The following is a 27,761-nucleotide window of genomic DNA, read 5'->3' as shown; positions in this document are numbered from 1 at the left end:
TCAGCTTGTTTCACGAGCATCTCTGACTTCTGTCACACTGTTGCCTAGGACTGCATCTAAAGGAGCCCGTTTTTTCCGTATGCTGCGTCCGGAAGCAATAAGATCAGCATATCCCCGCTGATGGGAGAAAGCGTAAGCAGAACGACGGCCAGATATCCCTCGGCGAAAAGCACTCTGCCTTCGCTTCCACTGTTGTTCTTCTGCCATGTATTTCTTACGGTTCTTTTGAATCTTCATGCATGCAAAGACAGATTAGTTTATGGATTACAAGGGAAAACAGCTTGTTTGCATTTACTGTCTGGGGAAATAACCCGATACTTTTTTACATTCTTAAATTGCTTAAAAGGAGGGTTCTCGTGTTTCAATTTGATTTTGTTAGAAACAAGAATACATGCAGTAACACATCACCGTTTCAGGAAGACTTACTGTATTATTTTGAACTTCATTATTTTCATTTAAGTGTCTTTAATTGAAGTGGATTGAAGATATGTAATCGAAAACTGTTCCTGTATTCTCATGCTGACACTTCTTTAGTATCTTTTTAAACAAGACTATTTGCATACCCATATGCTATGTGCCAGCTCAAGGCAGAACAGAAGCAAACAAAAACTGTCCACTGTATTCTGACAGATAGCGGAACTCCAACACAGCCCAAATAAAAACGAAAGTCAGGCCATCAGTAGCTTCAAAGTAGGTTCCTGTGGTTTTACAAAGTCAAGTGCTCAGCCACGACACACAACGAATTAGCCCATGGTGAACTGTGTGCTGAGCTTGTACACGTACCTCTGCATCCCACAGAAGCCCACAAGGAAGATACTGGGAAATAAGAACACATCGAAGTGACACTCTGCTTTAGATGGCAAAACGCCACGGCACCACTCGTCACCCAGCTAGCAGGCAGGCTCGGTCTGGCCTTCGGAAAGCCCCAGCTGCCACCCTCCCTGGCCACGGGACCTGAGGCCCAGTCTCGTGTAGTTCTCCCTGGGGCACACTCACTGATTTATCTCTAATGTTAGAATCATAGAATCATAAAACCATTTAGATTGGAAAAGACCTTTAAGATCACCAAGTCCAACCATTAACCTAACATTGCCAAGTCCACCACTAAACCAGTTAAGGGCAGAGTAATAATTAATTTCATGCTTCCTGGCTTGGTGGCTGCATTATTTTTTAATGAAAGTAAAACTAGGAATCATTAAGGCTGGAAAGGACCTCTAAGATCATCAGTCCGTCAAGCCAGCACCCCCATGCCTACTAAACCGTGTCCCAAAGTGCCACGTCTACACGTTTTTAGCACCAAATAGCACCAATACTGACTCCTGTAAGTAAATACTTGCCAAATTAGCTGAAATAACATTAAGACTTTACTCACTTTATCACTTTCTGAAGGCCAAATTGTCATTGAGAAGAAACGCTGTGCCACTACAGGAAGTAAGCAAATAGCAATTGATAAAATCATGGTCAGCCAGAGGTACAGTTGCCTCAGAGCATTTGGAGCAGTTCCTAGGAATAAAAAGAGCAAAAATTAGTTTATGACATGACCAAGTAAACTAGTTATAAAACACAAATAAGATACTAAAAGCCACAGCTTCTTTCCCGAGGACCTCACATTCAGGTATTCTGTTGCATATCACAACATCGAGCTATGAAGAGAGCATAACAGGAAAGAATTTTATAAAGCACTTCTATTGCAACGTATCCATATTAATGTCAAAGCCCTTTTAAGAGTTATGGAAGGCTGCAAGACAAACACTTGGCTGAGATGCATGGCTTCTGTCCTGCATTAAAACATGCAATGCAAAAAAAACTCCTCCCAGTATCATTGGTATGTATGTGGTCTAGAAAGCAAGTGGTATTTAGTAGCCAAACACCCAATCTCATGGAACTTCCTGTCAAACTAAGTAGCAGTCACATCTTTATAAACTTCTGAAATGCATATTCAGGTAGAAGGAAGTTATAGAAGTGTAAAATATTACTAAAGGTCAAAAAAACCCCTTATATTAGAGGCAACTACCTTTTTTCAGTTGGTTTCAACTTAACAATAAGAGCATAAAATTGAGGGGGTTTGTTATTTTGGGGGGGATATTTAGATCCAAGGCAACGTAAGAAAGATTTGTCACTAGGAAAATTAGGAAGCACAGTTTTCCTCAGAAAAAAAAATGCGCTAATGGCTGCTACACACCTCCCTGGACTTCCAGCAAAAACCCAAGGAGCTGCTCTAAGAGCATTTGGCTCTGTCTTACTTCGGGCTATTACCTTCCACTGATCAGTCAGAGCAACTTGGCAAACGCATACCCTGCCAGATCATTGCGTTCCCTTTACTTGAAGCTGCCCCACCAATTTTAACTTAGTTTTCGTTTGCAGACTCCTACTGCTGGGCAACATCAAGTTCCAGCTCATTTTCATTGAAAGAAAAGAAATATTCCAATAAAGCAACCTGGCCCCAAACATAAACAAAATCCTTCCTTGGAAGCGAGTTAGTATTTAACATCATTTCCTTTCACAGGCACCAGGTTCATGCCATGACATTTTGGCCATAGTTCTGCTCAAGTTACAAAGCTGTGTGAGACAGGAACAAGAAATACAAAACAGAAGGACTGACCTGTGAACTGAAAGCCAGAAGGAAAGAGAACATGGATTCCGGCACTGTGGAAGTCAAATGTGATACCAAAGTAAAGTGCAATACTGCCGAATACTGAAAAAGCATTAACAAAAGTCCAGTAAGACGTATCCAAGCCAATCTGAAAGCAAACAAAAGCTCCAAATGAGTTCATTACCTCAAAATAATGTCAACTACTCTGAAAAATGACAGCATTTTCATCAAGTCATCTCTCATCCAGTTACACGTGAGAGAGCAAGCATCAACAGAGAAGAGAGAAGGCAAGGAGGAGCTTTTTGCATATTGTTACCATTTTAGTAGACCAGTTTAGAAACATGACCAGAAAGTGTTTTCAGAGCAACAGAGATCAGGAAGCTAAGCTTACTTGCCTGAAAATTGACGACAAATATAAGAGAAGATGCTGCTGTGACGGCAAATGACTGATAATCTGAAGGTGCTTCTCCATCTTGTCCCACAGTTTTAAGGTAAGCTCCATATGGTATGAAGAAAATTATCAATGAAGTTATAGCTCCGTGAAGCAAACTTAAAAAGAATTTCTTGTAGTTAAAAAGTAAATCTTTCTGTCCCAAAACATACAGATTAGGGAACCGAAGACTCAATTTGTCACTCACATCCTTGATAAAGGAGGGGAAAAAAAAAAAAAAAAAAGTTGCTGCAATTTCTTGTTCTCAGTGTGAGCATTGAAGAGTAAGAAGCTCAACTACACAGTGTCCCAAAGGAAATGGCAGATTTCTTTTCCTTTTCAAATAGCAGTGTGGGCAGCAGGACTTTGAACAGAGTAACGCATGCAACTAGGAAGAACCAAGTCTGGAGGACGTCTCTCACAAAGCTATCACATACCCCTTTTCCAGGCTTCTAAGTTTTTAGCCCATTATTTGCAAAGACAAGAACGTCCACAGTTGCACAGCTCTTTACAGCTGTGTATTGTGTTGGAGGCCTTTCCCTACATGGTGGATAAGCAGAAGATGGGGGCTATCATTACATGTCCTGACTTTAAGCCTCTAACAAATACTCAAATGGGAGCTTAATTTGGTACTGAATTTATTTCTTAGCTTTTATCACAAAAGAAAGCAGAAACATTGATTTGCCTGATCAGCAGGTAAGCCTTCTATGGAAAAACAAGTGGAGAAGGCCAAAAGCACTTGTCCCACTGAATTAAAACAAATGCTGCACACCAAGACAGTCGTTTAAAATTGTGCAGTCCCTACATCTGCAGCTCAGAAGGGCAAGCAAGGAATACCTTTTCCATTAACAAAGCCGCCCATTGCCATGCTGTGTGAATAATGTCATGGAATAGCAGGCACTTCGAAAGATTTTTAACAAACACTGTTAGCACTGAAGACCTCAGACCTGATTAACTTTGGCTATTTCAGTAACCCTCTGCTTACTGTCTCATTACCTCACACACTGGGAAGAGGAATACATTTTTTAAAACCAAAAGACCAAACAAAACCCCAAAAATGCCTTGTATGTAAAACAAAGCAACCAGTTTCAGTGTAATTAAAGATGATGTTAGACGCCTTTGGATTAATCTGTTGTTAACAACATGGAGAATACCTGGTCAAGCAAGCCAACTAGCAGAACCGGGAGACTAGAATACAAGACATTGTACAGCGTGATGAACCAGTCTTCATATACTGCCTGCAACAAGAGGAGGAATTTCTGTAGTTAATGATTTATTTTTGATTACACCTTTTCTTTCCAATTCCTGAGAAAATTCACACGTGCTCTACTATAGCATTAAATTACCTGTCTCAGCGTTTCCCCAAAAGGCAAGCAGCACCCTAGCTCAAAGCTCTGCTGAAACTGCTGTAGCCTGTATGAAGCTGCCCGACTCCTTACAGACCACCAGTGCTCCCTGACCTGGAACGCTGTCAGAGCTGAACACCTCACGCTAAGCGTCAGTCTGGTTTACAGCTGCACTTGTGACTGCAATGAGCACTTGGCATCTCACATACAAGTTTGGGAACCCTGGTTTCTTTTTATGTTCTTTTTCTGCTCTGTCCTAGGCACCCACACTTTCTAGCACGGCAAACAGCATTAACCTCAGGCAGGGCTGCTTGTCTGTGACTATGGCTCTGGCCCTTCGTGCTGGTCCATGCGATGACATCTGCCTGTCTTTTGCTTATGCCCATGGAGATGCATCTCAATTCTTAAAGTCCTTTCAACACTATGTGAACTTCAAACACTGCCAGTTACAACAAGCACATTTCAAGCCATTCTAGCCAGCAGTGCAAGATAAAAAAAATTCCGAGTTTGGTTTCCTACTGATATAACACATGCACCATCTCACTTCACCTAGGACTATCCTAAGTAGCAGGGTTGGGAAAGGTGTCCCAAACCACTACATAACAATCTTTTCCTCCCTTCCTCCCTGTACAATCATAGAATCATAGAATCGTTTAAGTTGGAAAAGACCTTTAAGATCATCATCATGATACTGACTTCAGTGTTCTGAAATCATAACCAACTGCTTAGCTTGCAACTAACTAGCTTAGCAGTTACCACCTATTCTCCTGCAGAAATTATTGATGATAACTTCAGGTTCCCATCACTTCCCAGGTTAAGCCTTTGCTATTCTGCACTGGCAAAAAGGAAGTTCTGCTTGTTAATATTACACGAGTATGCCGCCTTACCTGGGCAGAAAAACCATTGAAGAATGAGTACCAGATGTGGACTAGTGTAAAAGCAAAGTTTTTGTAGAAAAAGTATCTTAGAAACTTGCACATCCTAATGTAAGACCATCGCCCGTGGACCAGCAGCAGTCTTTGGAGGTAGCGGAATTGCCCAAAAGAGTAGTCACTTGACATGACGGCTTGCATCCCTTCTTGGCCACTGATTCCAACTCCAATGTGGGCAGCTAAGTTAATGAAACAAACAGTACGCACTAGGTTGAACAAAGGGAGAGGAACAACATGACAGGGGGCAAATCTTCTACCAGTTCCTATTCTCTGCTTCTTCTCCTGCCTCATTTTATTTCTGTATACAGCACAAGGGCTGCATTAAAGACTTACACAACAGTGCATAAGCCCTTCCTTGCCCTGCTATTTCCTGCTCATGTCTCCACCATCGCTTGGATTCTCTCTCAGTGCTCCTTCTGTCAAAATGGACCTTGGGAAATTTGACCAAGGGAGAACTAAGCGATGAGACAGAGCAAGCAAACCCCTGAACGAACTGGCCAGGCAGTTTACAAATACACTCCTAACATAAACCATATCCCAGAAGTTTCTTTCTCAGTGCGATTTCTCAGGAAACATTTCAAAGAGCGCCAGCTGCAACACAGCACGGCTAATGCCTCCAAGCAAGGGCCAGCTAAGCTATTGCTTTGTTCTTTATATTACACTTTTGTAACCCACAACGATGATAACAGATGTAATTCAAGTCCTTTCTCAGGTAATGTCTACAGGAAAAGCTAAAATACCTCAGCAAAACCCACTAACCATTTCGTAAAGGGCTTTCTCAAAAAGGGAAAGCTAACAAAACCCAAGTGATGTTAACATGGGTAACGAAATAGATGGTAGAGTCTTCTGAACAAAGAGTAATAGTGAAGAGACTGCAGAAGAACGCCCCGAAGAGATCTTTCCTACCGAGAGAAGTTTGACAGCTGCCTTACTTTTAATCATGTTTACATCATTGGCACCATCCCCAATAGCCAGAGTAATAGCTTTCTTGTATTTCTTCACAAGCTCGACCACCATGGCTTTCTGCTTTGGAGTCACTCGACAGCAGATCACAGCCCTGCATTCACAGGCCAAATCAACAAAGTTCTTCTGCTGCTGTTCTTTGTAAGCTTCAGCCCTTCTTCTCTTCTCGCTTTGCTTTTTTTCCTCTTCTGCCGTTCTGGGGAATTTCAGTTTAAGTTTCTTTTTCTTCTTTTTCTTCTCTAGCAGGATTTCATTCTGTGTAACAAAGGTATTTTATGTTTCCTTCTACACTATTTCAAATCGCACTCCAAGTACCGCCTATACAACATACTTAACTTCATTATGCTCCCATCACCCATTTATAGCATTTTAATAAAATGCTCGTGCAGAGGAGTGAACAAAGAGCTATGGAAACAATGAAAAGAATGTACTTGGTAGGATTAACAAAAGCAAAATGCTTGTATTTAGTGTCACAGCACTTCTTGCAGAGTTCAAAGGAATATTTCTTCTGATGGGAACTAATTCACTTTTGAAAACATTCTGGTATTTAAACTTCCCTCTCTCCTGTTTCCCCATCTCCTAGAAGAAGCACAACCATGCCCAGCACCTGTGGAAGTGTCCTATAAATACCTGGGTTAGCTCTGGGGCAGTTCAGCTGGAGTAGGGGGCAAGAGACCTGCAATTTTACCTGATGCTCCTGCTAGATTACCTGTAGGCATCCCCAGCCTGCTTCCTATGCCTTATACCCAGATGTACATTTCTTTATACAAAATAAAGGTTTAAGTCTGTAACGCTGAAACATGGCAGACAGTCCGTAGGTGTTCGCTGGACTTTGTCCTTTACAGGTGTCCGTACGAGCAGTCTGCCAACAGGGTGGGTAACAGCCACTGAATTACTGCTAGTCACCTCCCTGCTAAAAGCTCTTTTCTGCTTTCTAAGCTCCTGTGAGAGCACTATATTGCAGGACTGAGCAGGGAACTTGTCTTGTGTTTCTACCCTTTCACTCCCATCTCTCATTTCCAGCACGATTTCTGTGCCTATACTGAAGCCATGCATCCTCTAGCGTTGGCAATATCTCTTTCTCTTTTTTTTTTTTTCCATTAGACCAGGATCCCCATGAAGAAGAAACACGCTGAAAATTAGACTGTGCTTTTGCAGGGGCTTGGATTTACTTCGATGGCAGCTACCAGGGTGATTTGAAAGGCCCGAGACATTCCCTATTTTATTGGGCACTATTTTCAACTTTCAAAACAAAAAATATTTCTGAATATAAATATCAAACAGATGTGTTCAACTGGCGGCACAATGGCCGAAGAATTTTCATTGATTGGTTTAGCAGAGCAGACAAATGAACAGAGTCCTCAGTGAAGGGCACTGTGACTTGGTGGTACCCCCAAAATCTAAAATACACAGGAGAATATCTTTGAACATACCAACCAGGAGCCAGTGATAATTAAAGCACGATCTCTACTACCCTGGAAGAAGGGCTCGTTCATTCTTAGAGAGGAATGTGTAGCTGACCCAGCTCTGTTCCTCTGGTTTTCCAACCTAGTTTGAAGAGCAGCACTGGGAAGAGAGGTGGATACTATTACAGAAAAATCAAGGATAAATGTTACGCTATGTCAGTCCCAAACTGAAAATCTGCAAGAAAGAAATGCAATGCATGCTACAAGGACTTTTTTGCCATATTTTAGGTGATGTCGTGCTAGAGCAACAGTGAAAAGAGGATCACACTGGTTTCATATCTTTACTGTTTTGCAAATAAGGGAAAATTCGGAAAAGTCAGTCAGGAATAGTTGTGACACTGTTACAAGGCCCTAGTTTCTCCCAGCCCCATGTTGTTTTCCCTTGGGTCGAACCATTTTGACAAATTCGTTATGACTAAGTGCTGAATACCTTGTGATCCATCATGGTTTTATAGCATAGGTCTGTACTGCATACAGGAGCACAGGATAGGGTCAAAGTCCAGCTGGGGTAATGCTGGAGTTCAGGAACAGGGAGCAAAAGCAAAACCTGGCAACTACTCAAGACTTTCACCAGGGAGAGACCTGCTTAGCCCACTCCAGGCGGGCTCCAGACTTGTCTGAACTACAGGACAAATTTAATGTCAACGGTTGTTGACCTAGAACATATAACCTCCTGCAAATAGGGTATCACCACCTCTACCCACATTTAAGACATTGCCTTGAAAAATTACAATTCCATAAAAAGCAAAAGAAACAATGTACAGCTGAACAACTGCCAAGAAATACTGTTCAGTCATTGAAGAGTCACTGTGGGACAAACCAATGTTACTGTTGGGTTAATTTTAAAAATGGAACATTTTTAATTCCCACAAAAGAAATCCTTTGTGCTTTTCACTTGCCTGATGTCTTCTCCATAGCAGATTGTTGTTTCCTCTGTTAAGAGTTCACAAGAATATCCAATATTTTCAGCAGTTTCTACAATAAAAAATGAGAGGAAAGTATTTACTTAATGTTCTGTCATGAGTTTGGAGCAGCCAGAAGTACCTGAAGTCCTTTTAAGTAATTTTTGAAGTTATGTTTCTGTATGAGAAGTTCCCTTTCATTACCACAGTGTGATTGAACAAGGAGGTGGGAGGGGGGAAATCATACATAGCACAGAGAAGCTGCGGGAATGCTTGTTAATTATTTGTCATACAACAACTGTGTGGCAATGAAGGTGCAGTGGGCGACAGATTTAAAGTCAACAACATGGAATTGTATTTCCTATGCAACATTTCCTATGAAATGTACATTACTGTGGTGGAATGCATTGTCACAAATGTTTTGAATGCAAAAACTGTTAGCGACCTGAAAAGTCTGTCAGACAATTCATGGAAGAAAGATCTACCAGGGCCTATTTAACTTGATGGTGGAGACGCTGTCTCCATGTCCGTGCGCCATTACACCAAAGGCATTGCAAGAATCAACCACAGGGCATGCCACACTATCTTGCCCTGTCCTTACTCTGGATTCCTTGAACCAAGGCCGCTGCCAGCATCAGGGAGATGCTGTGTGGGTGCACCTCCATCCAGGCTGTAGTACAGCCATTCTTACTTACAAATTTAATGCCATTTTTTTACACGACTTAACAAAACGTTGCTGGACTGCAGACTAGCAACTACCAAAAGAAAAGCAAATCAGTCTCCGTCAGCAGCACTTGCGATTCTTCGAAAAGCAATTTTTCCGGGTAAAAAAGACAAGTTTTGGTACCTGCCCTCAGAGCCAAGCAAGCCTGATGTTAAAAGCAAGATGTCCTGCCTTTGCTTTGCATTGGGAAAAGCAGTAGGTGGATATTTCCCTATAGAAGACAGTCACAAAATCAGTCATCTGGGCTAAGCTGTTGGAGGAACAGAAGTTACACAGAAGCCCATCCAGTAACTCTGGACTGGCAACAGCTGGGATGAAATTCCGCACATTGTAGAAATTCCTCCAGTTTTGATTTAAATGGACTTTCATACTAAGCTTTTCTAGAAACATATGCTTTATTTCTAGTCTGCATTTGTCCCAGTTTATCTTCTAGCCCTTATCCTGTTTTTACTAGCTCTTTGGCTGTAAGCAAACCCACCTTTTTTGTCACCAGTAAGCACCCAGATTTTAATGTCTGCTTTTGAAAGTCTGGAAATTGTTTCTGGAACTCCATCCTGTAGTTTGTCTTCAATAGCTGTCGCACCAAGCAGCTGGAAGATATTTGAAATACAGGTATTTAGTAGGATAAACGTGTAGAAAACAGATTTGTTTTCAGTAGAGAATGAAACTATTCTGGATATGTATTCAAGCCAAGGTACAAGCTAAGAATTCAGTAAAGACAAACTCTTGCATACAGAACAGACCACACTGACATACATGTACTAAAATGCATTTCCCTTCGTTCTACTAAACTCTAAAATTTGGCGTGGCTCTAAAGCCAATAAAATACTGAAAAGATCTAAATCAAAATAGCCTAATAAACAAGGATAATTTATTTTCAAAAATATTTGTTTCTTCTTATATAAGAATAAAAGTACACTAAAAATTTAAAGCTTGACTTACAATCAAGTTTTTTTCTATTTCCTCATATACTTTGTCCAGAGCTTCATCACGATTAGTTGTAGCTACACTGGCCTCCACAAACTTTTTATTCCATGCTTCAAATTCATCATGACTAATGTCTCTGTAGCACAGGCAGAGTGTCCTGAGAGTTTCATTTGCAAAAATCTGAAAAATAGTTAAAAAACCCCATATCCACAAAACAAAACTCTTCATTTGCAATCCGAACATAAGAGTTAAGGTCATAAGCATTTGCTAAGTCTGATAAAACAAATCTGACTGCGTAATTAGTCCTGGGCATTTCGGAAATGCCAAGGCAGTCTGAACTGAAAGACTGACGAGGTGACAAATAGAACAGAGTGTAGTGATCTGGAATACTGCTAACTATGAAAAGAAAGCATGTAGACAAAATTTAAGTTCTCTTCTCATGAAAAGGCAATGAATGCATTTTTAAAAACATGCATGAAAACTTATATTGCTTTGAATATTTCTCAGGTTTGGGATGACTCGTAGAACCAATTATAGGTCTGCATTTGTTTTAATAGCTTAGGAAAAGGAAATTAATAAAATTATAGTCATAAATAAATATTTTTTATTTTTAAAAAAAGCATATAAAAATACAAACGTACATCTAGTGCTTCTCCTGTAGCGTCTCTCTTTAGATTCCTTGGATGCAACCGTTCATAAATTACTGTATCAGCCCCTTTACAATATAGCCTGATATTTCCACCTGATTCTCTTACTGTGGAGTAAAATATGAGAGGTTGGACAAAATGTTAGAGTACATTTAAATAAAGGAATAGTTTCAGATTAGATTTTTCAGTCTACTGCTGTTAAGGACCAAAACTGCGAGATCGTATTTCTTCTTCACCACCTCTAATGTTGTTCAACTAAGTAACTTGGTTGACAAGTGCATTTCCTTTTCTCTTTCATGACAGGAGAGGATACTTAAACTTCCAGGGATTACATTTTTGATAATGGTTCATATAGCATTACCATCTCACTTGCCCACAGGAGCTGGGCAGAGACATATAGTAGAGATATGATGCACCGTAAGTATAGCCTTAAAAACAACAGGTCTCTAACTGATTCAAGACTGACTTCTTTAAAGATAGTTGAAATTAAAACTAAACAGCTATATAAATACCTCAACCTGCATACCTAGTGTTCCAATAGCTAGAGGAAAATACAACTTGTTTGTTCTCTGGGGAAAAAGGGGAATAATTCATCTTCGCAGCACTTCTTCAAGCTTCTACTGAAGGGACCTAAGATTGTCTTCAGCAGAGGCCACAGCTGAACACCAGGACTGTCTAGTGGACACATTTGCACCTAATTACGAAGCCTCTCTTTTGCTATACAGAGCTGTGTGGATTAAAATCTATCACGGGACCGTGTGTTACACAGCCATAATTCTTGACTTCAACTTCCCTTGCACATACTTCTTCATCTATGAAATATAAGTGACCTTTTCTATAATGTTTGGTTGTAATCAGCTTACCGATGACAGACATCCGTTTTCTATCACTGTTGAAATCCAAGATAGCAAGGACATCGTAAGTTCTTTCAATCCCCATTTCACTTACAGTGATGGTATTCTGTGTTCGTGAAAGAAAAACATAGCCAAAGTTTCTGGCTGCCACAACCAGGGCCCCTTCATCTGGGGAAGCTGCTTGGTAATTGAGCTGACCTGTATCATTGAAATAGTGGAAAGAAGAGAAACAGGATGTACCTGAGCATTACAGGGGCACTCGGACACCACAGCTAAAAAATTCACCCCTATTCCTTAGCGTACTTGAGAGCTGGACATGCAGTGCCACATCCTTTCCTCTTCTGAAGTGAGGTCTAACACACTGCTGCAGCACCCGACAGCAGCGCACAGAGGAGAGGGACTGGGGACCCCCTCCTTTTTATTATGTGTACTTTCCAAATGCGGTAAATCACTGAACCCTCTTCCCCCCAGGTATAAAAGCAAAAACTGTAACTTCTCTGGCTCAAAACAAATATAACTTAAATATTTTAATTTCTCAATACATTCATTTAAGTATTTCCAAAGGGAGTTCCAAAAGACAAATCCTTGGCCACAGACACCAATATAATGTAGTGGAAACAACCCCAAAAACATTAGTAGGAAGAGCAAGAAAGGAGAGGAGACTGCCAATTTCACAAAAATCTCACAAAGATACGAGAAAAGTAATATTACTCTTCGATGTTTTAACTGAATCTTCGACCTTATTTTTCACATTCATGAATTCTTCAAGAGCCATTCACCTCTGAATTTAGTTTCTGCCACATTTTTGTTATTCATTTTGGTTATTTGCTGCCGATACTCTTAGGACAGACATACATTTGTATGTGTCTATGGGGCTGTGCTTCAAGGAGTAAGAGCATGAAACCTCACGCTGAAAACACTCGTTTTTCCACACTGAAAACAAGCGTCCACATGTCTTTGTACTTTCACATATGTATGTGGAAGCAGAGATTATGCTGGTGTCATTATCATTTTATTTGAGGTTTATGCTTGTGAGATTTTAAAGATGTATTTGAACAGAGAGAAGACCCGTAACGTGGAAACACAAGACCTCTGTATGAACGGTTCCCCTACCTTTCTAAATCTGCTGTTATTTAAGATGCGCTTTTGCCACAACCATAACTGTCATAAAGACGATCCTCCTTCCGTAAAGGGTCAGATAAGTTCAGCACAGGGAATAGCACCGGCTCTTGCTTTTGTTGAATTTAAAAGAGCAGCCTAGCACTCCTTCTGACTCATGGGATCAACATTAGGTTTGGACCTCTCCCTTGTGCAACTGGATTTGAATTATTGTTTCCCCTTACACAAGAAAAAACCCCAACCAACCAAACAAACATACTCACCATCAGAAGTGTCAACCATGACTGTGTGACAAATAGCAAGCAGAGAAAAGAACTTTTGAATTTCTGGGTCCTTTCCAGATTTTATTTGCTCTATCAGATAGTGATCATAGAATGAGAACTTTCCATCTGCGTACATGTTCCAGCTGAAATCCACCTGCTGCTTAAAAAACACAGAAAAAGAGAAAGAGTGTGTTATCTCATGTGCAATTGCTTTGCACCTACCTGAATCTCTTCATACTTTTGCAAGGGAACGTTCCTTGTTCTACAGATCGTAGGGACTTCAGCGCCAGATCAGACCGACCTACCTCCGGGTGGCTCTGAAGCTGCCCTGCTCCATCCCGGCAGTCTCCTGCAATGCAAGCACCGTCAGTTAGAAGGCACAGGACAGAATAACAAAGTTTTCACAACTCATTCACAAAGTAAAAATTATATAGGATACCTACTGCACTAGAATAGCTTAGATTTTAAAAAAAGGCAAGTTCTTTCACAGCCACAGTACCTTTGTATACTAGTGCCACCAAAGCAAATGTAAGAAAAAAGCACGTGGTGGAATGGTCATAAAACATCCATGTTGGCTTAACAAGGCTTTCACTGTCAGAAATTCCTAATTTCTCTTCAGAGGCAGGTTGTTTAAAAAGCAAATGGCGTTAGCACACTGCATTCTTTGTTATCTGAACCAACCAAACAATAGTTTTGGAGCACATACGCTGCGTATTCTAAATACTGAAATCCAGACAAGATCGGAAATGGAAGTAACTACACTGAAATTAAAACCTGCTGTTCTTATTAAATTTTCTTATTTGTTTCTAGATTAATTTTGTCCCTGAAGTGTTTCTACCAAAAGTAAAGCATTCTGTAAATTAGTCATTTCTGACTTTTCTACTGGGAAGTTTCCACTCAGGCCCATCAGTTTCTCCTTTTTAACGGGAAAAACAGTGGGAAAACCCCAACAATTCACTTTTACTGGAGCTTTACTCAGTGCCAGGGCTAAATCGTGGAAGTACGGTTGAAACTAAAAGGATGCGCATGCACCGGATTTCCAAGGAGCAGCCGCATTCCTGCTCGTTTGTACGCACTGCTCAGAGGCTGCCCGCTGTGCCACCCAGGGACCCGCGCTCCGGTCGCAGATCAGAGCTCCTGCGCTGGCCGTGGCTTTCACTACAGGGCACAGCAGCGTGGCACAGACTTAGAATCATAGAATCCTAGAATCGTTTAGGTTGGAAAAGCCCTTTAAGATCATCCATTCCAACCATTAACCTACACTACCCAGTCCACACTAAACCAATCAAGGGTAGACCAGACTGAACCATGGCCCCAAGTGCCACCTCTGCCCGTTTTTTGAACGCTTCCAGGGATGGGGACTCCCCCACCTCTCTGGGCAGCCTGGTCCAATGCTTGACCACCCTTTCCGTAAAGAAATTTTTCCTAATTTCCAACCTAAACCTCCCCTGGCGCAGCTTGAGCCCATTTCCTCTCGTCCTAAATACTTACCGTATCTCTGGCCGTTTATGCAGCATTTTTTAAACGTCATGATGTTCTGCGTAAGCGTTCCTGTCTTATCAGAGAAGATGTAGTGGATCTGCCCCAGCTGCTCATTCAGCGTGGTGGTTCTGGCCTTCGCGGCCGTGTCCTTCTCAGGGTAATACATTTGCAAGTCCCAGTTTATAAAATAGCTTTGGCCCAAACGAATCACTTCGACGCTAAATGAAATAAAATTGATTTTCTCACTCCCAGCTGCATCTCATATTTCAAAATAATGACATATTATCAGATCCAGGGGACTCTGACTATTTTCCAGGACTCAAATTGCTTATATAGCCCAGGAGCTTAAGACAAAACAATCGCATTTACCAGCACGTTACAGAGCACCATCACCTCTACACAGGCCACTCAAACTCCTGTCGGACCACACAGCTCAGCTTCGACAACACCGCAGTAGTTGGGGAAAAGCCTCTATGGCCTTATCAAGCCAAAAATATCGATGGTGCTGCTCCCATAACAAATAGAAATCCCACTTGGGAATAGCATTTTAAGTACAATTTGGAGAAGAGCACGTAGGAGGCTGGATGACTTCAAATATGTTTGACAAACAGGTTTGTCAAAGGCGAAATTATTCCTACTTCATGGAGCAGTAAGGCCTCTGTTTTGAGAATAAATTTGGAAAATATGATTTTTCCATTTTAATTTTTTTTTTCCAAGTAGTTACCTTCATGCACTGTGACTGCAGAATTAGACTGAGGAGTTAAATACTAGCAGGATCAAGTCTCCAATTTTGTCAGAGATCAGTGCTTGGGAGAATTTTTTCCTTAGTCAAAGTATAGAGCAGATAGCAAGCTTTTCTTACAGTATTAAGCATATCTTTAAATTCTGAGTCAAAGACCCTTAAGTGAGGATTTTATGTGAAAGCAATACAGGTCACTTCCTTGGAAAATCTCAGTGGAGGGTGAGTGTATCCAATGTATTTTCAGTAAGACAGAGGATTAATACACTTTCCTGTCCAACATGAAGCTGCATTTGTTACCACCAATGGGAAATTAAGTCCATTCACCATTAATCCATAAGTTAAGCAATTCAACCCTATCACCAGTTCAGGTATTAAAGGCCAAGGTATTTACCTACCTCACATAGAGGGAAATGGGAACCATGGTGTTCAGAACAATGATATATCCCCAAAAGTTAAGAAAGCCACGATACGAAGGACTGAAGTCTTGTGCATCGTAGAGGTACCAAGACGAGTTGCCAACCTGCTGCTCCCAGTAAGTGTGTCCAATGGCAAGGCCAGCCGACAGCAGGATGAGGACGACGAAGATCTATTGCGTACACAGAGAGGCCTGTGACACTTCAGAAACATTTCCTCGACTGAAATCCCAAATCTCCATGTTCAAAATCGAGTATTGCATGTATTTGTAAGCAAGGAGAAGGGGAGCAAACCTTTCCCACAAAGTGGTCTCTTCACATAATCTGGGCTGTAATTTTAGTCTATTCCCCAAGTACCATTTTCGTGTTTTTCCGTCTAAGCAAGCAGGCAGAGGACAGGGTACGTGAGCGTGCTCGGAGCAGGGGCAGAACCGCAGCTGCGCCGAGTGAGGTGCCTGCGCCGGCCAAGAGGCAGCTCCTCTCTCCTCTGTCCGCATCCCGGGGAGCCACGCTCGGCAGAGCGCGGCTGTAGGGCAGCGGGTGTCCCCCACACACACCCCGCGGGTGCTGACCGAGGACAAACCCACGGGTGCTGAACGCTGCAGGCTGAGCGGACCTCTGGACCAGGGTCCTCGGGCCTCTGTCCAACCGTTCAGCGCAAACAGAACCACCTGCAACGCTGGGACTGAAGCATTTCTCTGCACCACGTAGGCTGCCCTACACCTGCAGCTTAGGGTCGCAGATCCCGCCAACAGCGAGGCACCTTTTTAGATTCCCTCCTACTTCATCCCAATCATCAGCTCAAAACAAGGTGGAAACATACTTATTACACCAAAACAACAACAACAAGTTTCTTAAATTTGCAGTCACTCTATTCACTTTAAAATGAACTCAAACGTCTGAATTTAAAACAAAAAGTCTTACAGTATAAACCATGTAATTCATAAGGGAGTCAATTTTTGTCCTTTTAAATCTTGTCTTTCCACTATTTTTCATTATTTTTGTATCTGCACCTAAAAATAAAGAAAAAAAAAAGGAAAGATGCAATACGCAAACAAGTGCTAGTGTTACTATTTTACAAAACTGGGACATAAAGCACAGTCAATGTTTATAAGATAAAGATGTCACTTCACTCTACAGGGCATGCTTTTAGTCGGTAAATGTCACACATGTTCAATTCATAAATACCTGCAAATATGACCACTCCATGGCAGAAGTCTGTATTCCTGATTTTACATCCACGTAATAAAATCTTATCAGCATCGAGTGAATAACTCATGCCTCTCCAGAATAATGTTCCTGCAAACTTATCCAGCCGGTTATTAGGTTCTTCACATTCAATTAGACCTAAAAAATTTGGAGGAGAATATGTTTAATACACAACAGTTAAATAAAAATGCATTGATTTGTACCCACCATAGAAGTAATTTTACTTCATGAGGTTGTTTTTTTGAGAAAACAAGTGTTCTGAATAAACAATTTCTTTGAAATTTAGGGTGTACAAATATTCAGTGCTGTATTGCTGATATTTTAAGTATGGTATCTTTGGGTGGTATTTTGCTTTCCAGATCGAAATAGCAGAACGAATTCATTTCTGCACCAAGACCAGTACACAGAGCATTTACTGCCAAATAGGGCACTTTTTTCTTTTAATATTTTTCAAGTTTGAACAAATGCCAGCCTACAAGAGTGTATGTCTCTCTGGATCTGACACTCTAGCATGAACGTCGCATTCAGTTCATTTTGCCGCTGAAGACTTACTAGCAACGATCGCACGAGAGGAACACGACCTTCATGCAATACGTTGCTGCAGATACACATTGCCACTGCGCATTGCCACACTGCGCAGAAACCCAAATACTGCAGCTGAAAAAGCGACATTTTACTTTGACTCTTAGGACTTGCCCTATTCCCACTGCCTACTTTATGACTGGCACTGACACTATGTATTTGCATTTCCATCCCCAAAACTGAGTTCATCCTAAAATTTTGGTTCGTGCTGCAGTTACCATTATCAAAACTGTGTTTCAGAAATAAATAAGTAAATGCAAACGTCAGCACAACTGCCGATTGCTACAGAGGAGCACGGAATGGCAGCTTCAGGCCAAAACACTGCTGTCACCAGCCCTGAACCCTGTCTCTCATCAAGGCTGGTGGGTGTGCAAGGAAGAGTAAAATTACAGGGGCAGGCCACCGAAACGCTTTCACAGTCTCACAGCAAGCTGCAGCCAGCAGATCTCCCGAACCAGAGCCGATGTCTTTGTGGGCAGGCTCTCCTTCCACGGAAATTTGCTCAAGAGATGTTCTTTGAAAGCACAAACTTTTGCCATCCACAACATCCTTTGGCAAACTGTGAATTTTAGCTCAACTATGTATTGTGTGAAAAAGCGTCTCCCTTCTGTTTGTTTTGATTTTGTCAGTTGCTCATTTCACTTTGTGTTCCTCAGTTCTCATACTGGAGGAAACCAGGAACAGTCCCTACTTGCTTACTTCTCCGTGTCACTCTGTTGCAAGTGGTTTTGGTTTTTTTCTTTTTGGTTTGGGGTTTTTTTCCTTTTTTTTTTTTCCTTTTTGTTTTTTTTTCTCCTTTTTGTTTTAAGCATTTGCAATTTTAGGATTGCTAAAAAATTCAGCTTGAGATAAAACCCTGTTGTCAGATCTCCGTAAGAGATGGGATTCCTGCCCTTCAAGTTTCCACAACGTGCACAGAAAGCAGCTAGATCATAACGATAAATATGACAAGGGCAATAGAAGATATTTTGCAGATCCAATCCCAACAGCAACCATACTTTCTTCCAAAGAAAACAGGCAGACAAATACTAATAAAGGGCTCCATCATCTCTACTTAGCGTGCCATAGCTCAGTCATGGCAAAGGTCTCCTCTTCAGACAGACCTTATTTTGCTCAGCAGCACAGCTTCCTTTGTGCAACGTGCTTACGCTGCCTCGTGACAAAAGCCAGGAAGCCACTAACTCCAGAATCACAAGCACCACCAGTAACGCTTCCATCCCCACCCATGTTTTATTTACTTGTACTGTAAACTGCTTGAGCAACATTTGAAATAGTTGTAAGAATATAACTGTACAAACCATTAAAGTCTGCCATCGCACTTTCTTCTTGAAGATATCTGTGTGTTACCTCGAGTGCCATTTTGAATTTTAGGTTAGTCTCACTAAGAAGAAAGGATAAAAAGGTCATTTTATTAAAAGCATGGATACAGGAAAGAAGTTTGAACAGAATTAAATGAAGCAAATCAATATGCCATAGGTACCAAGCTCCTACTTTGAAGCAACGGCAAAGCCTGGCATTTGCATGGATATGAAGCATTCATGAACCACGTCACCAGTTCTTACACTGGCTGCTTTTCTTCACAAGTGAAATCTTACCCCTTTACCTCTGCTCACTGTAGGTAGGTGAAGCTTCTCAGAATCACTGTTTTACTAATGCAATAATTAAGTTTGAAGTAATGGTTATTTGAAAGCAATACTTAATAACTGATACCATTAAAAGCTCCAACAGAGAACAAACATTTTGCAACACAAACAGATCCTTGTTTTGCATGATGTTATAAGTCATTGTGTTTAAGATTGCTAAAGGTTGAGTGAGGAATGCACTGCTCATTCAGAAAAACTAACGTCTCACCTCATTAGGTGAAGTCCGTATCATTACAGACTTCTCTAAAAAAATTCAGCACTAGCTTTTCTGACATGAAGTAAAACAACATTTACAAAGCAACGTGACAGAGACAGTAAGATTTATGCTATCTAAGCAGTTTCTATGAAAAACTTCCACAGAAAAATATGTATTTTTGTTTTCCCACTGACAGGGAATAAGAAAAGTTTAAAATCATAGAAAAGTCCAGGTTGGAAGAGAGCTCTGGTAATCAATAGTCCAGCCTCCTGCTGGAAGCAGGATGTTAGATGAGGTTATCCAGGGCCCTTGAAATGCAGGCAGAATTTCTTCTGGAGCTCCTTATATCCATTGCTTCTTGTCTTGTCAATGTGTATCCTTGTGAAGAGAGTAGCTTCTCTGTAACTATCTTTGAGATACTGGAAGACTGAGTAAATCACCCTTCTCTTCTCCAGGCTGAATAAATCCAAGTCCTTCACCCTTTCTTCATGTGTCATGTTCTCCAACACTTCAGACATCTTTGTGGCACTCCAGTGGACCCTCACCAATTTTTAATGATCCTTGAATTGTGGGAATCAAAAACTGGACACAGTTTTCCAGGTGTGGCCTAACAAGTGACAAGTAGAGTCTGAAACACAGACTTCTTGCTCTTTTACCAGTAAGCCAAAATTAAATCCAAGAAATCCTTAAATAGAGCCTTACCCATCTAGTTCAGCTGTCTCTACATAGCAGAGACTGTTTGGTTCTGAGCTGGATAGCAGCAAAATATCAGCCTAGAAAAACAAATAAATAAGCGTCAAATAAATCCAAGTCAAGATTCATACAGAACTCTGTAGAAACATAAAACAAATATATCTAAAGCACTTACAGGAACGAAAGTATTTTTCTTCAGACGAATGATATCACCAACTTTAATATCTTTCCATTTTGTGTTTTTGAACCTAGTATCAAGATAGTTTAATAATTATTACTATTTAATCTAGAACACTATGCACTCTATAAATAATCTTGAAATCTTGAACTTTCCTTAGTACAAAAACATTACATCTTGGTAAGGTGTGTTTTTTCTTTTTGGAAACTGCAAGTCGGTTGGGGGTCTATAACTCGGAAGTCAACCTACCTCTTCTCTTCCCTCTTACCTATATATGAATTTCTGCCCTTCTCTCTAAAGAAGTTGCTCTTAGCACAGATTTAGTGCCACAGGATTAAGTTTAAATTACTCCTTTGGGCAATTCTCTTCCATTTTCAATTAGGTTTTCACACAGACGTGGAACAGTAGAGAACAAAAAGCTGAACTTTCCCTATCATCTATGGTTTAAGATCTGTGATGAAACTTAGTAACAAGGCAACAAACATGACTTACAAAGTTAAGAAGGAAACAGTACAAACCTTCCATCCCTGATGACTTCACATGTCCTATTATTAACCTCGTTGTCCATCCTGTGACGAGCCTGAAAAACAGGAGTAGAGAACGTACTCCCTACTGCACATCACAATTAAAGAAATGAACAACACTGGGTTTTTTTTTGCTTTTAATATTAACAAAACATGTTTCTTACAATGTCATCCACTAGGTCTTTGACTGCAGTTATTCCCAGCACCAAGAGTAAGGGCACCAGTGTTGTATACCATGACAGGGTAGTTATTTGGGGAATCGACTACAAAAGACAAATAAAATCAGTTCAATACAGGATTATCAATCAAGCTCAATTCAGAGACATTTAATAGTGATCTGTCTATAACATAAGAAAGAAAATCAACACATCAGAGAGAGAATCTTAAGTCAGGTTGTGAAGATGAACAAAACTCTCGTGGGAGAGTTTGACCGTGCTGCCCTACCTCAGCATCGGCTTCCCTGCAGCAGTGGTAGTTACTCAGATTTTCTGTTGGAGCTTCTGATTCATGAGAGGAATGTAAGGCCATCACATTTTACAGAGTCAAGAAACATCTTTTCCCTATTAAATTCATGAACTCTGCAACTAGCTCATCCTAGCTAATACAAAGCTACTGTAGGTTTGTCCAGGTTTCTGTTAAGACGGGCTTAGTTTCAGTAGTAGTTCCTATACAGTCCCTTATGAAGTACCCTGCAATTTCCTGACAGGATAGCACTGAATTGTGTCATAAGTATTATTCAGCTCAGTAGATGAGCACCTCAAATTCACTTCACTGTTAGTATTCTCTCTGTCTTTCTTACCTGCAAAATGAGAAGAACGAGGAAATAGAAGTTGGCTGCTCTTTTAAACTGTTCAAACAGATTCAGTGGTAAAAAAGTGATAGGGTTGTATTTGTATGTCTTAATTGCATTTCCCTGTTGAAGAAAACCAAATGTCACTCACAACAGCAGATTCTTCTTACGTTACAAATGTACAATGCGTATTTTTAAGTAAAGTATTTTACTAGTGAAATCTTTCCTACAAACTTTGTTAAGAGTTGTACCTTTCCTCAACAGTTTAACATGGGTCACCATCTCAATGAAATAAGGCAAAAAAAGGTCTGTTTCACTGACATTAGCATACCCCAAAAAGCATCTCAGACTGAAGCTTTAGCTACACCGAGGAGTACAGGGCATTGCACAGTCACAGTGTGGCGAGGTTACAGCCTCTCCCCCGGTAAACGCCACAGTGCACGTGGCACTGCCAGATGAGCACAGAGGAGGGGAGGAAACGTCAGCGCTCTCCTCCTCCGAGGCCATCTTCTCTGTAATGCCTTTCAACGTTATTTGCTAAACACACGATATCACTATTAGGGATACAGTTGGACTCGGGCATCAAACTGCCAATAATGAATCCAGATACAAACGACTATTAATTAGACTTATTCAGGAGGGACACTGCCAGATCCAGCAACGGTTAACTACCAAGAGTGGCAGTCCCTACCTAGTCCAAGCATGAAGAATTTCCATTTGAATAGCTTCAGTTGTAGCAGTTTTACTATTAAATGTTCATACTCCTGGATGAGATAATCTGAACTGCCTCAAGCCTGCAAGGCAGGTACCTCGGCAGGTACGCGGGAGCCGCATGAGCCCATGCGTCACAGATAAAGCCAGACAGACCACACGTGACCCTGCAGTCCAAGCCTCCGTCACGCGCAACCAGCACCACATACAACCACCATAGCTTTACTACTTCGAAAAGTTAAAGTATTAGAAACAGGGGAAAAAAAAAAAAATCAACCTTTTGTCTTGATAAATGAGATTAAAATGTCTCCTTTATCATAATTAGGTGGATTTAGAATTACACTGTTTAAATGACTAGACATTCCCAAATGTCTATTTTTAAGACTCTCCCAGTCTAGCTTAATGAGGATATGGCTTAATACTACACTGAGTCTTCTTATACGAAAGGTGACACCTATGCGGACGTTTGCAACAGCTGTAGTTGAGCAGACAAAACTCGGAATTTGGTCGGAGGACACCCTGCTTCTAATTCTCTATTTCATCTTAAACAAGTCTCTTGATACCTTGGTATTCCATTCATTCACAAACCCACGACCAGTTATACTTCCCCACCTTTGATGGAAATCCTAAGGAAATGTTAATTGTGGCTTTTACACTAATCAGCAGTGGTTGGAAAGATCTTACTGAGATTAAGAAAGTATTCACCCTGACAAGTATTATTACTACATAATTGAGATGAAGAAAACTTACTGCATATTTGCTTTTTTTGAAGCACAGAAATACTGTTCTCTTAAACTGGGGCTGCTTGTAGAAGCGTTCATCATTTGCTTTAACTTGCCAGCTGCAGTCTGCAAGAGACGAGGCAAAATGGGTCAACACCTGGTTGTTACAAACATGAGGGAACAAATCTGCCAGTTCCAGGTTTTCTCTCAAATGCCGTCTTTTAAAGGTACTTTCAATTGAAACAAGATGGGTACTTGCTTTTTAGCACATAGTCTAAAAAAAGTTTTTCAAGAAGTTTCCAGGCTATTTGTCTGTCTTAACAATTAAAACATAATCTGAGGTGGGAAGAAATGGTGATTAACAATTTGGAAGTTCTGTTAGAAATGGAAAACCTATCAGAGTAACATTTATTCATGCTAAATTCACTACTTTCCCCTCTTTTGGTTTGCTTTTATTACACCTGTGAAGGACTAAGCACCCACAACAGGGTTTCTCAGCCTTTCTAGAAATGAAAATGTCCACTCAACTTCTAAAACAATTATTTCACATGACCATACTGTGCAACGGTTTTCATTTACAACCATAAAAAAAGTAAAAATCTGAAGTGCTCATTTTATTTCTTTAGCCATCAATTTTGTTTGATTGCTTGAAAACTCAGGAATATGAATTGCATTTTGCGGTAAAATTTAACAAAACTAAACAAGCAATGTCTGCAACAGCCTTCTGAAGTGCTGGACCATAAGCTGATAAAATTGCTTACAAAGCAGCTGAGCAATCTTGCCTCCTTCTGTCACCTGCAGTACTTAGCATCTAAAACCTGACTTGACATACAGCCTCCCTAAGGACAAGGTTTCTAGAGGACCTGCTAACAAACCAGCCATCTCCACCTTAAGATCCCTATCGTTAATTTAAGTCCTGCAAAGTCCATCTTTAAATGGGGCTCCTCTGGGACGTACATAGCTTTTGGCTGACCGCTGTTTACTGCCAGCACGCCTCCTGCTGTCAGGTTATTTTCCATGCCCCCTCTTTCACATGCTACCTCTTTCCCTCCGAGATCCTTCAGATCCCTTTCCTGCCCTCAAGCCTGCATCACCCATGGCCCTTTTCATCCTGCGACCCACACCCACAAGCTCAGGCCCTGTCCACATCAAAGAAACTCCCCGCCGAACTCATTCGGCGAGTTGTTAAACCGACTCAGAGGAGCGCGTTGCCTGCCTGGGAAGGATGAGGCAGACAGCATTCCGAAATCCAGCTTTCCTGACTCATCAGCCAAGCATCTCCCCCTTTTCTCCAGCCCACAGTAATTGTCCTTAATGGGTGCTCTTTTTGGTTTCATGCGATTCTCGTGACCTAAGTGCATCCAGCGCTGCGGAGCATGGATGGAGTGAAACTCCCGGAGGCAGAGGCGTGGGTGGGGACCGGCCCATGCTGGCAGGGACCGCAGGACGCACGTGTGCAGGCGCTCCTGGCTGCTGTAAGGGCCACTGTAAGGCAGTCGTGTCTGACAAGGCTGACTCAGACTTAAAAACTCAAATCCAGACACAAAGCCTTTTTTTTTTTCTTCCATCCAACACATAGAGGGAGTTCTCATTTGGTGTATCCAGGATCTTTACTATGGCTATACAGCTTTCATTTCTAGCATATTGGTTGCAAGCTGAGAAGATAGTAGAGAAATATTTATCTTGCTGTAGCACTTGTATTTAAGATTGCATAAATGAAAACACACAGCAGATGGTGAATATACATTGTGCGTCCTGGTCAGGGCTTACATACAAGTGCTGCGAGTCACAGGGGTTTAGCTGCCTTGCATAAAATTTACAAAAAAACTACTGGAGGAACAGGTTTTGGTTTAAAAGAAGATAAGCGTTACTGAAATGCATGAATTGAGGAAGTTACTAGTGACAGGACTGAAGAAAATTGTAAGCATGTCTACAAGAACATTTCTTCACCACATTCACAAAAACATTGCAGTGTTGATAAAACCTTACCACCCCAGATGGAAAACTGGCAAATTAGGTCTTAAATAAAACCTGCAGGAAGGAAACTCCCCGAAATTACTTTAAACTGCTTGAAAGTGATATTAATACCTAATATTTGGGAAGCTGCATCAGTAATTCATCACCTTTAAAGGAATATAAAGGGAAAACCGTCTTTGTTGAGGGGAAAAAATAAGAAGCAAAAAGGATGACGTTTTTGTAGCACTACCTGCATATAATTAGCTACTGAACCAGTCAGCAGATTCTACAAATTCTGCAACTTATGCCAGAAAACTATCTATTAACCAGAAAAAGCAGGCAAAGAGTATTTAAACAAACAAACAAAACCCCCAAAGGGTCTAAAGAGGGAAAAAAAAAGAAATCTGACAAAGTTTGTCAACTGCTTACAAGCTCTATGATTAGAGTACTGGGCTACCAAGCCGGCACGGTAACATTTTTTACCTCTGTAAAGCTTTTGCCCTAGCCCAGAGTTCAAAGGAATTCTGCCATATCCATAGCTCTGGTTCATATTTTGGATAACAATTTGGGTAACATTAACTGTACAGACAGCAGAGACTTGTGGTTACACTGAACTAGTGCCAGCTACGAGCCCTTTGGACAGCAGAATCAAAACTCATCTCCCTGCTTTCAGATTCTCTCCAATTCACCAGGACAAAGGAAAAGCCACAGTACAGTTAACAAACTGAAGGTGTAAGAGGTCCTGGTTTACTTTTGTTTCTCTCTTTTTTCTTTTTCTTGTGCTTATACTAGGCAACAAAGCAAACCTGTGGTTGCTGGTGTACTGTGTCTACAGAATAAAATAATCTGGGTAAAATAAGAGGGAGGAGAGGGGGGAGAGAGCAACAGTCATGATGAGAATTCAAGAAAATACGACAGTTGATGAGAGGCTAAGAAAACTGTGTTTATTCGGTAGACTATGTTACCTCAGTCATTGTAAAAAAAACTAAACATGTAATAGGTGGTTATAAAATGAAAATATGTAATAGGTGATTGTAAAATGAGAGGTGACCAACTGTTCCCTATTGCCAAACAGGAAGAAATCTATATATATTAAACAGGTTGTGGTTAAATAAAAAGTACTCACATTGCAACACCGAAAAAAAAAAAGGTGTTTAGGGGAGTTACAGACTTTCCTTGGACAGAGGTTAAGAACAGGTATGTCTAAAACATGCCAGAGGTTCTGTTCCTATGCTGGCAGCAGCACACAGACTGCACTTGAGGGGTTTCTTTGAACTCCTACTCTCCTTACCTTTCTGTGATTCTGAAACTACTGCAACTAAAGAAAATCATGAGGCTACAAAATTAGCATTGAAGCTAAAATTTCAACTGCACAAGTCTTGGAAAGCAGAAATACATGCAAAGCAACTGACTTAACACAGCAAATTGGTTTATGCTGGTTCAAGTTCCCAGATGATGGGGAAGACAAGTATCTGAAGTTCTGCCTGAGCAGTTCTCAGACCACAGGCTATGTACATCTAGGGCCTGCCTTAATTAAGACGAGGTCACCACGCAGATCATTAGCTTTACGCAACAAGGAGTGGCACAGAGCTCTGGCTGCAGATTGGAATGAAGCTGATTTTCGTCCTGACATTTGTTAAACTGAATTGCCATCAGTTACTCCTCCACAGATTCACATAACCCATTCGAAATCCTACCTAACGAATAAGCACAAAAATCAAATTAGTCCATGCGTGGCTCAGCCTCCATATTCAGGATCATTTGCTACCCAAATCAAGTTTCTGTCATAATGTTACCTTTTTTCAACGGCTCTCGGCTCTCCTCGACATCTCTGTTGATTTGGTTTTGTCCTGTTCCGACCACAGGCTGCTGACTGTCCAGCTCATCCTCCGTTTCATCGTCGCTGTATGGCATCACCTCATCATTAGGCTGGGAATCCTCATCGAAGGTGGTCTCCGAATCCCTCTCCGAGATCATGCTGCTGGTGCCCTGCGAGCATTTGATAAAGTTAGGGAAAGGAGTTAACATAGGAAGTGCTGGAAACAACGTCTCTAATTTTACTCTGTTGATGCTGGTCACCCAGAACCACTTCTGAAACCCGTTTCCCTGGAACAGCGCAGAGCACGGGCTCGGTTTTCAAGCACAGACCAAAGTCATCAGGCAGTTATTTTCACAGCAAGTCTTTCATTACTGTTCTGCTATACGTAATTACACGTGCTCACGACAGACTAAGGAACGCCCTGTGCTCGTGACGCAGGACACCTGGAGCGGGCCGTAGGAATTAGGGAGCCCACAGACACCGGACCCCCAGTGGCTGTTGCACCATCGCCGGCAGAGCCCCAGGAGCCAGAGCCCTGCTTGGCCACGGCGGGGCCAGGCATCGGGCACCGAGCACCGGGCCAGCGCGAGTCGCGCCATTGGGGGTTTGGGTCACGCAGCTGCTCCTCCATCCCGGTCCGCCCAGTCTCACCCAAACCAGTCCTCGCTTCCTCTCCCCTCCCCACAGGCTGAACGTCAGCATTTCTCATTGCAAGATCCCACATCTTGCTGTCCAAATGCCCGAGGAAGTTTATAACTAATTTGTGGTTCAACCCACAAGACCAGTCAGTTGAAGCTGCGATGTGTGCGTGCATACCTCTGCCTGAAGCTTTTCAGAAAGCGCACGTGCTCCCTAACCCTTGAGCACTAGCACATTATCTCCACTTTCCACAAAGTTTATTTAAATTATAGCCCTTGAAAAACTTCCAACGTTGT

General features: G+C 41.4%; 1 protein-coding gene across 1 annotated transcript; it reads right to left on the bottom strand.

The window, feature by feature from the left end:
- On the bottom strand, positions 1-26,984 carry ATP8B1 (ATPase phospholipid transporting 8B1). Its single transcript, XM_075726319.1, has 27 exons — positions 26,804-26,984; positions 23,080-23,177; positions 21,628-21,741; positions 20,993-21,091; positions 20,823-20,884; positions 20,302-20,374; positions 20,136-20,206; positions 18,893-18,975; positions 16,992-17,150; positions 16,728-16,816; positions 15,786-15,976; positions 14,658-14,866; positions 13,472-13,515; positions 13,167-13,326; positions 11,794-11,982; positions 10,925-11,037; positions 10,299-10,463; positions 9,835-9,946; positions 8,630-8,705; positions 7,698-7,830; positions 6,234-6,519; positions 5,257-5,480; positions 4,178-4,261; positions 2,989-3,234; positions 2,603-2,741; positions 1,373-1,503; positions 1-231 (listed from the first exon to the last, which is right to left on the bottom strand). Exons 1-27 carry the CDS (start codon positions 26,982-26,984, stop codon positions 1-3), a joined length of 3,762 nt encoding a protein of 1,253 aa, XP_075582434.1.
- Between the last annotated feature and the right edge of the window lie 777 nt (positions 26,985-27,761).

Source organism: Pelecanus crispus, chromosome Z (assembly GCF_030463565.1).
Source record: "Pelecanus crispus isolate bPelCri1 chromosome Z, bPelCri1.pri, whole genome shotgun sequence".
Classification (NCBI taxonomy): Eukaryota; Metazoa; Chordata; class Aves; order Pelecaniformes; family Pelecanidae; genus Pelecanus; species Pelecanus crispus.
This window is presented reverse-complemented; position numbering and strand designations above follow the sequence as displayed.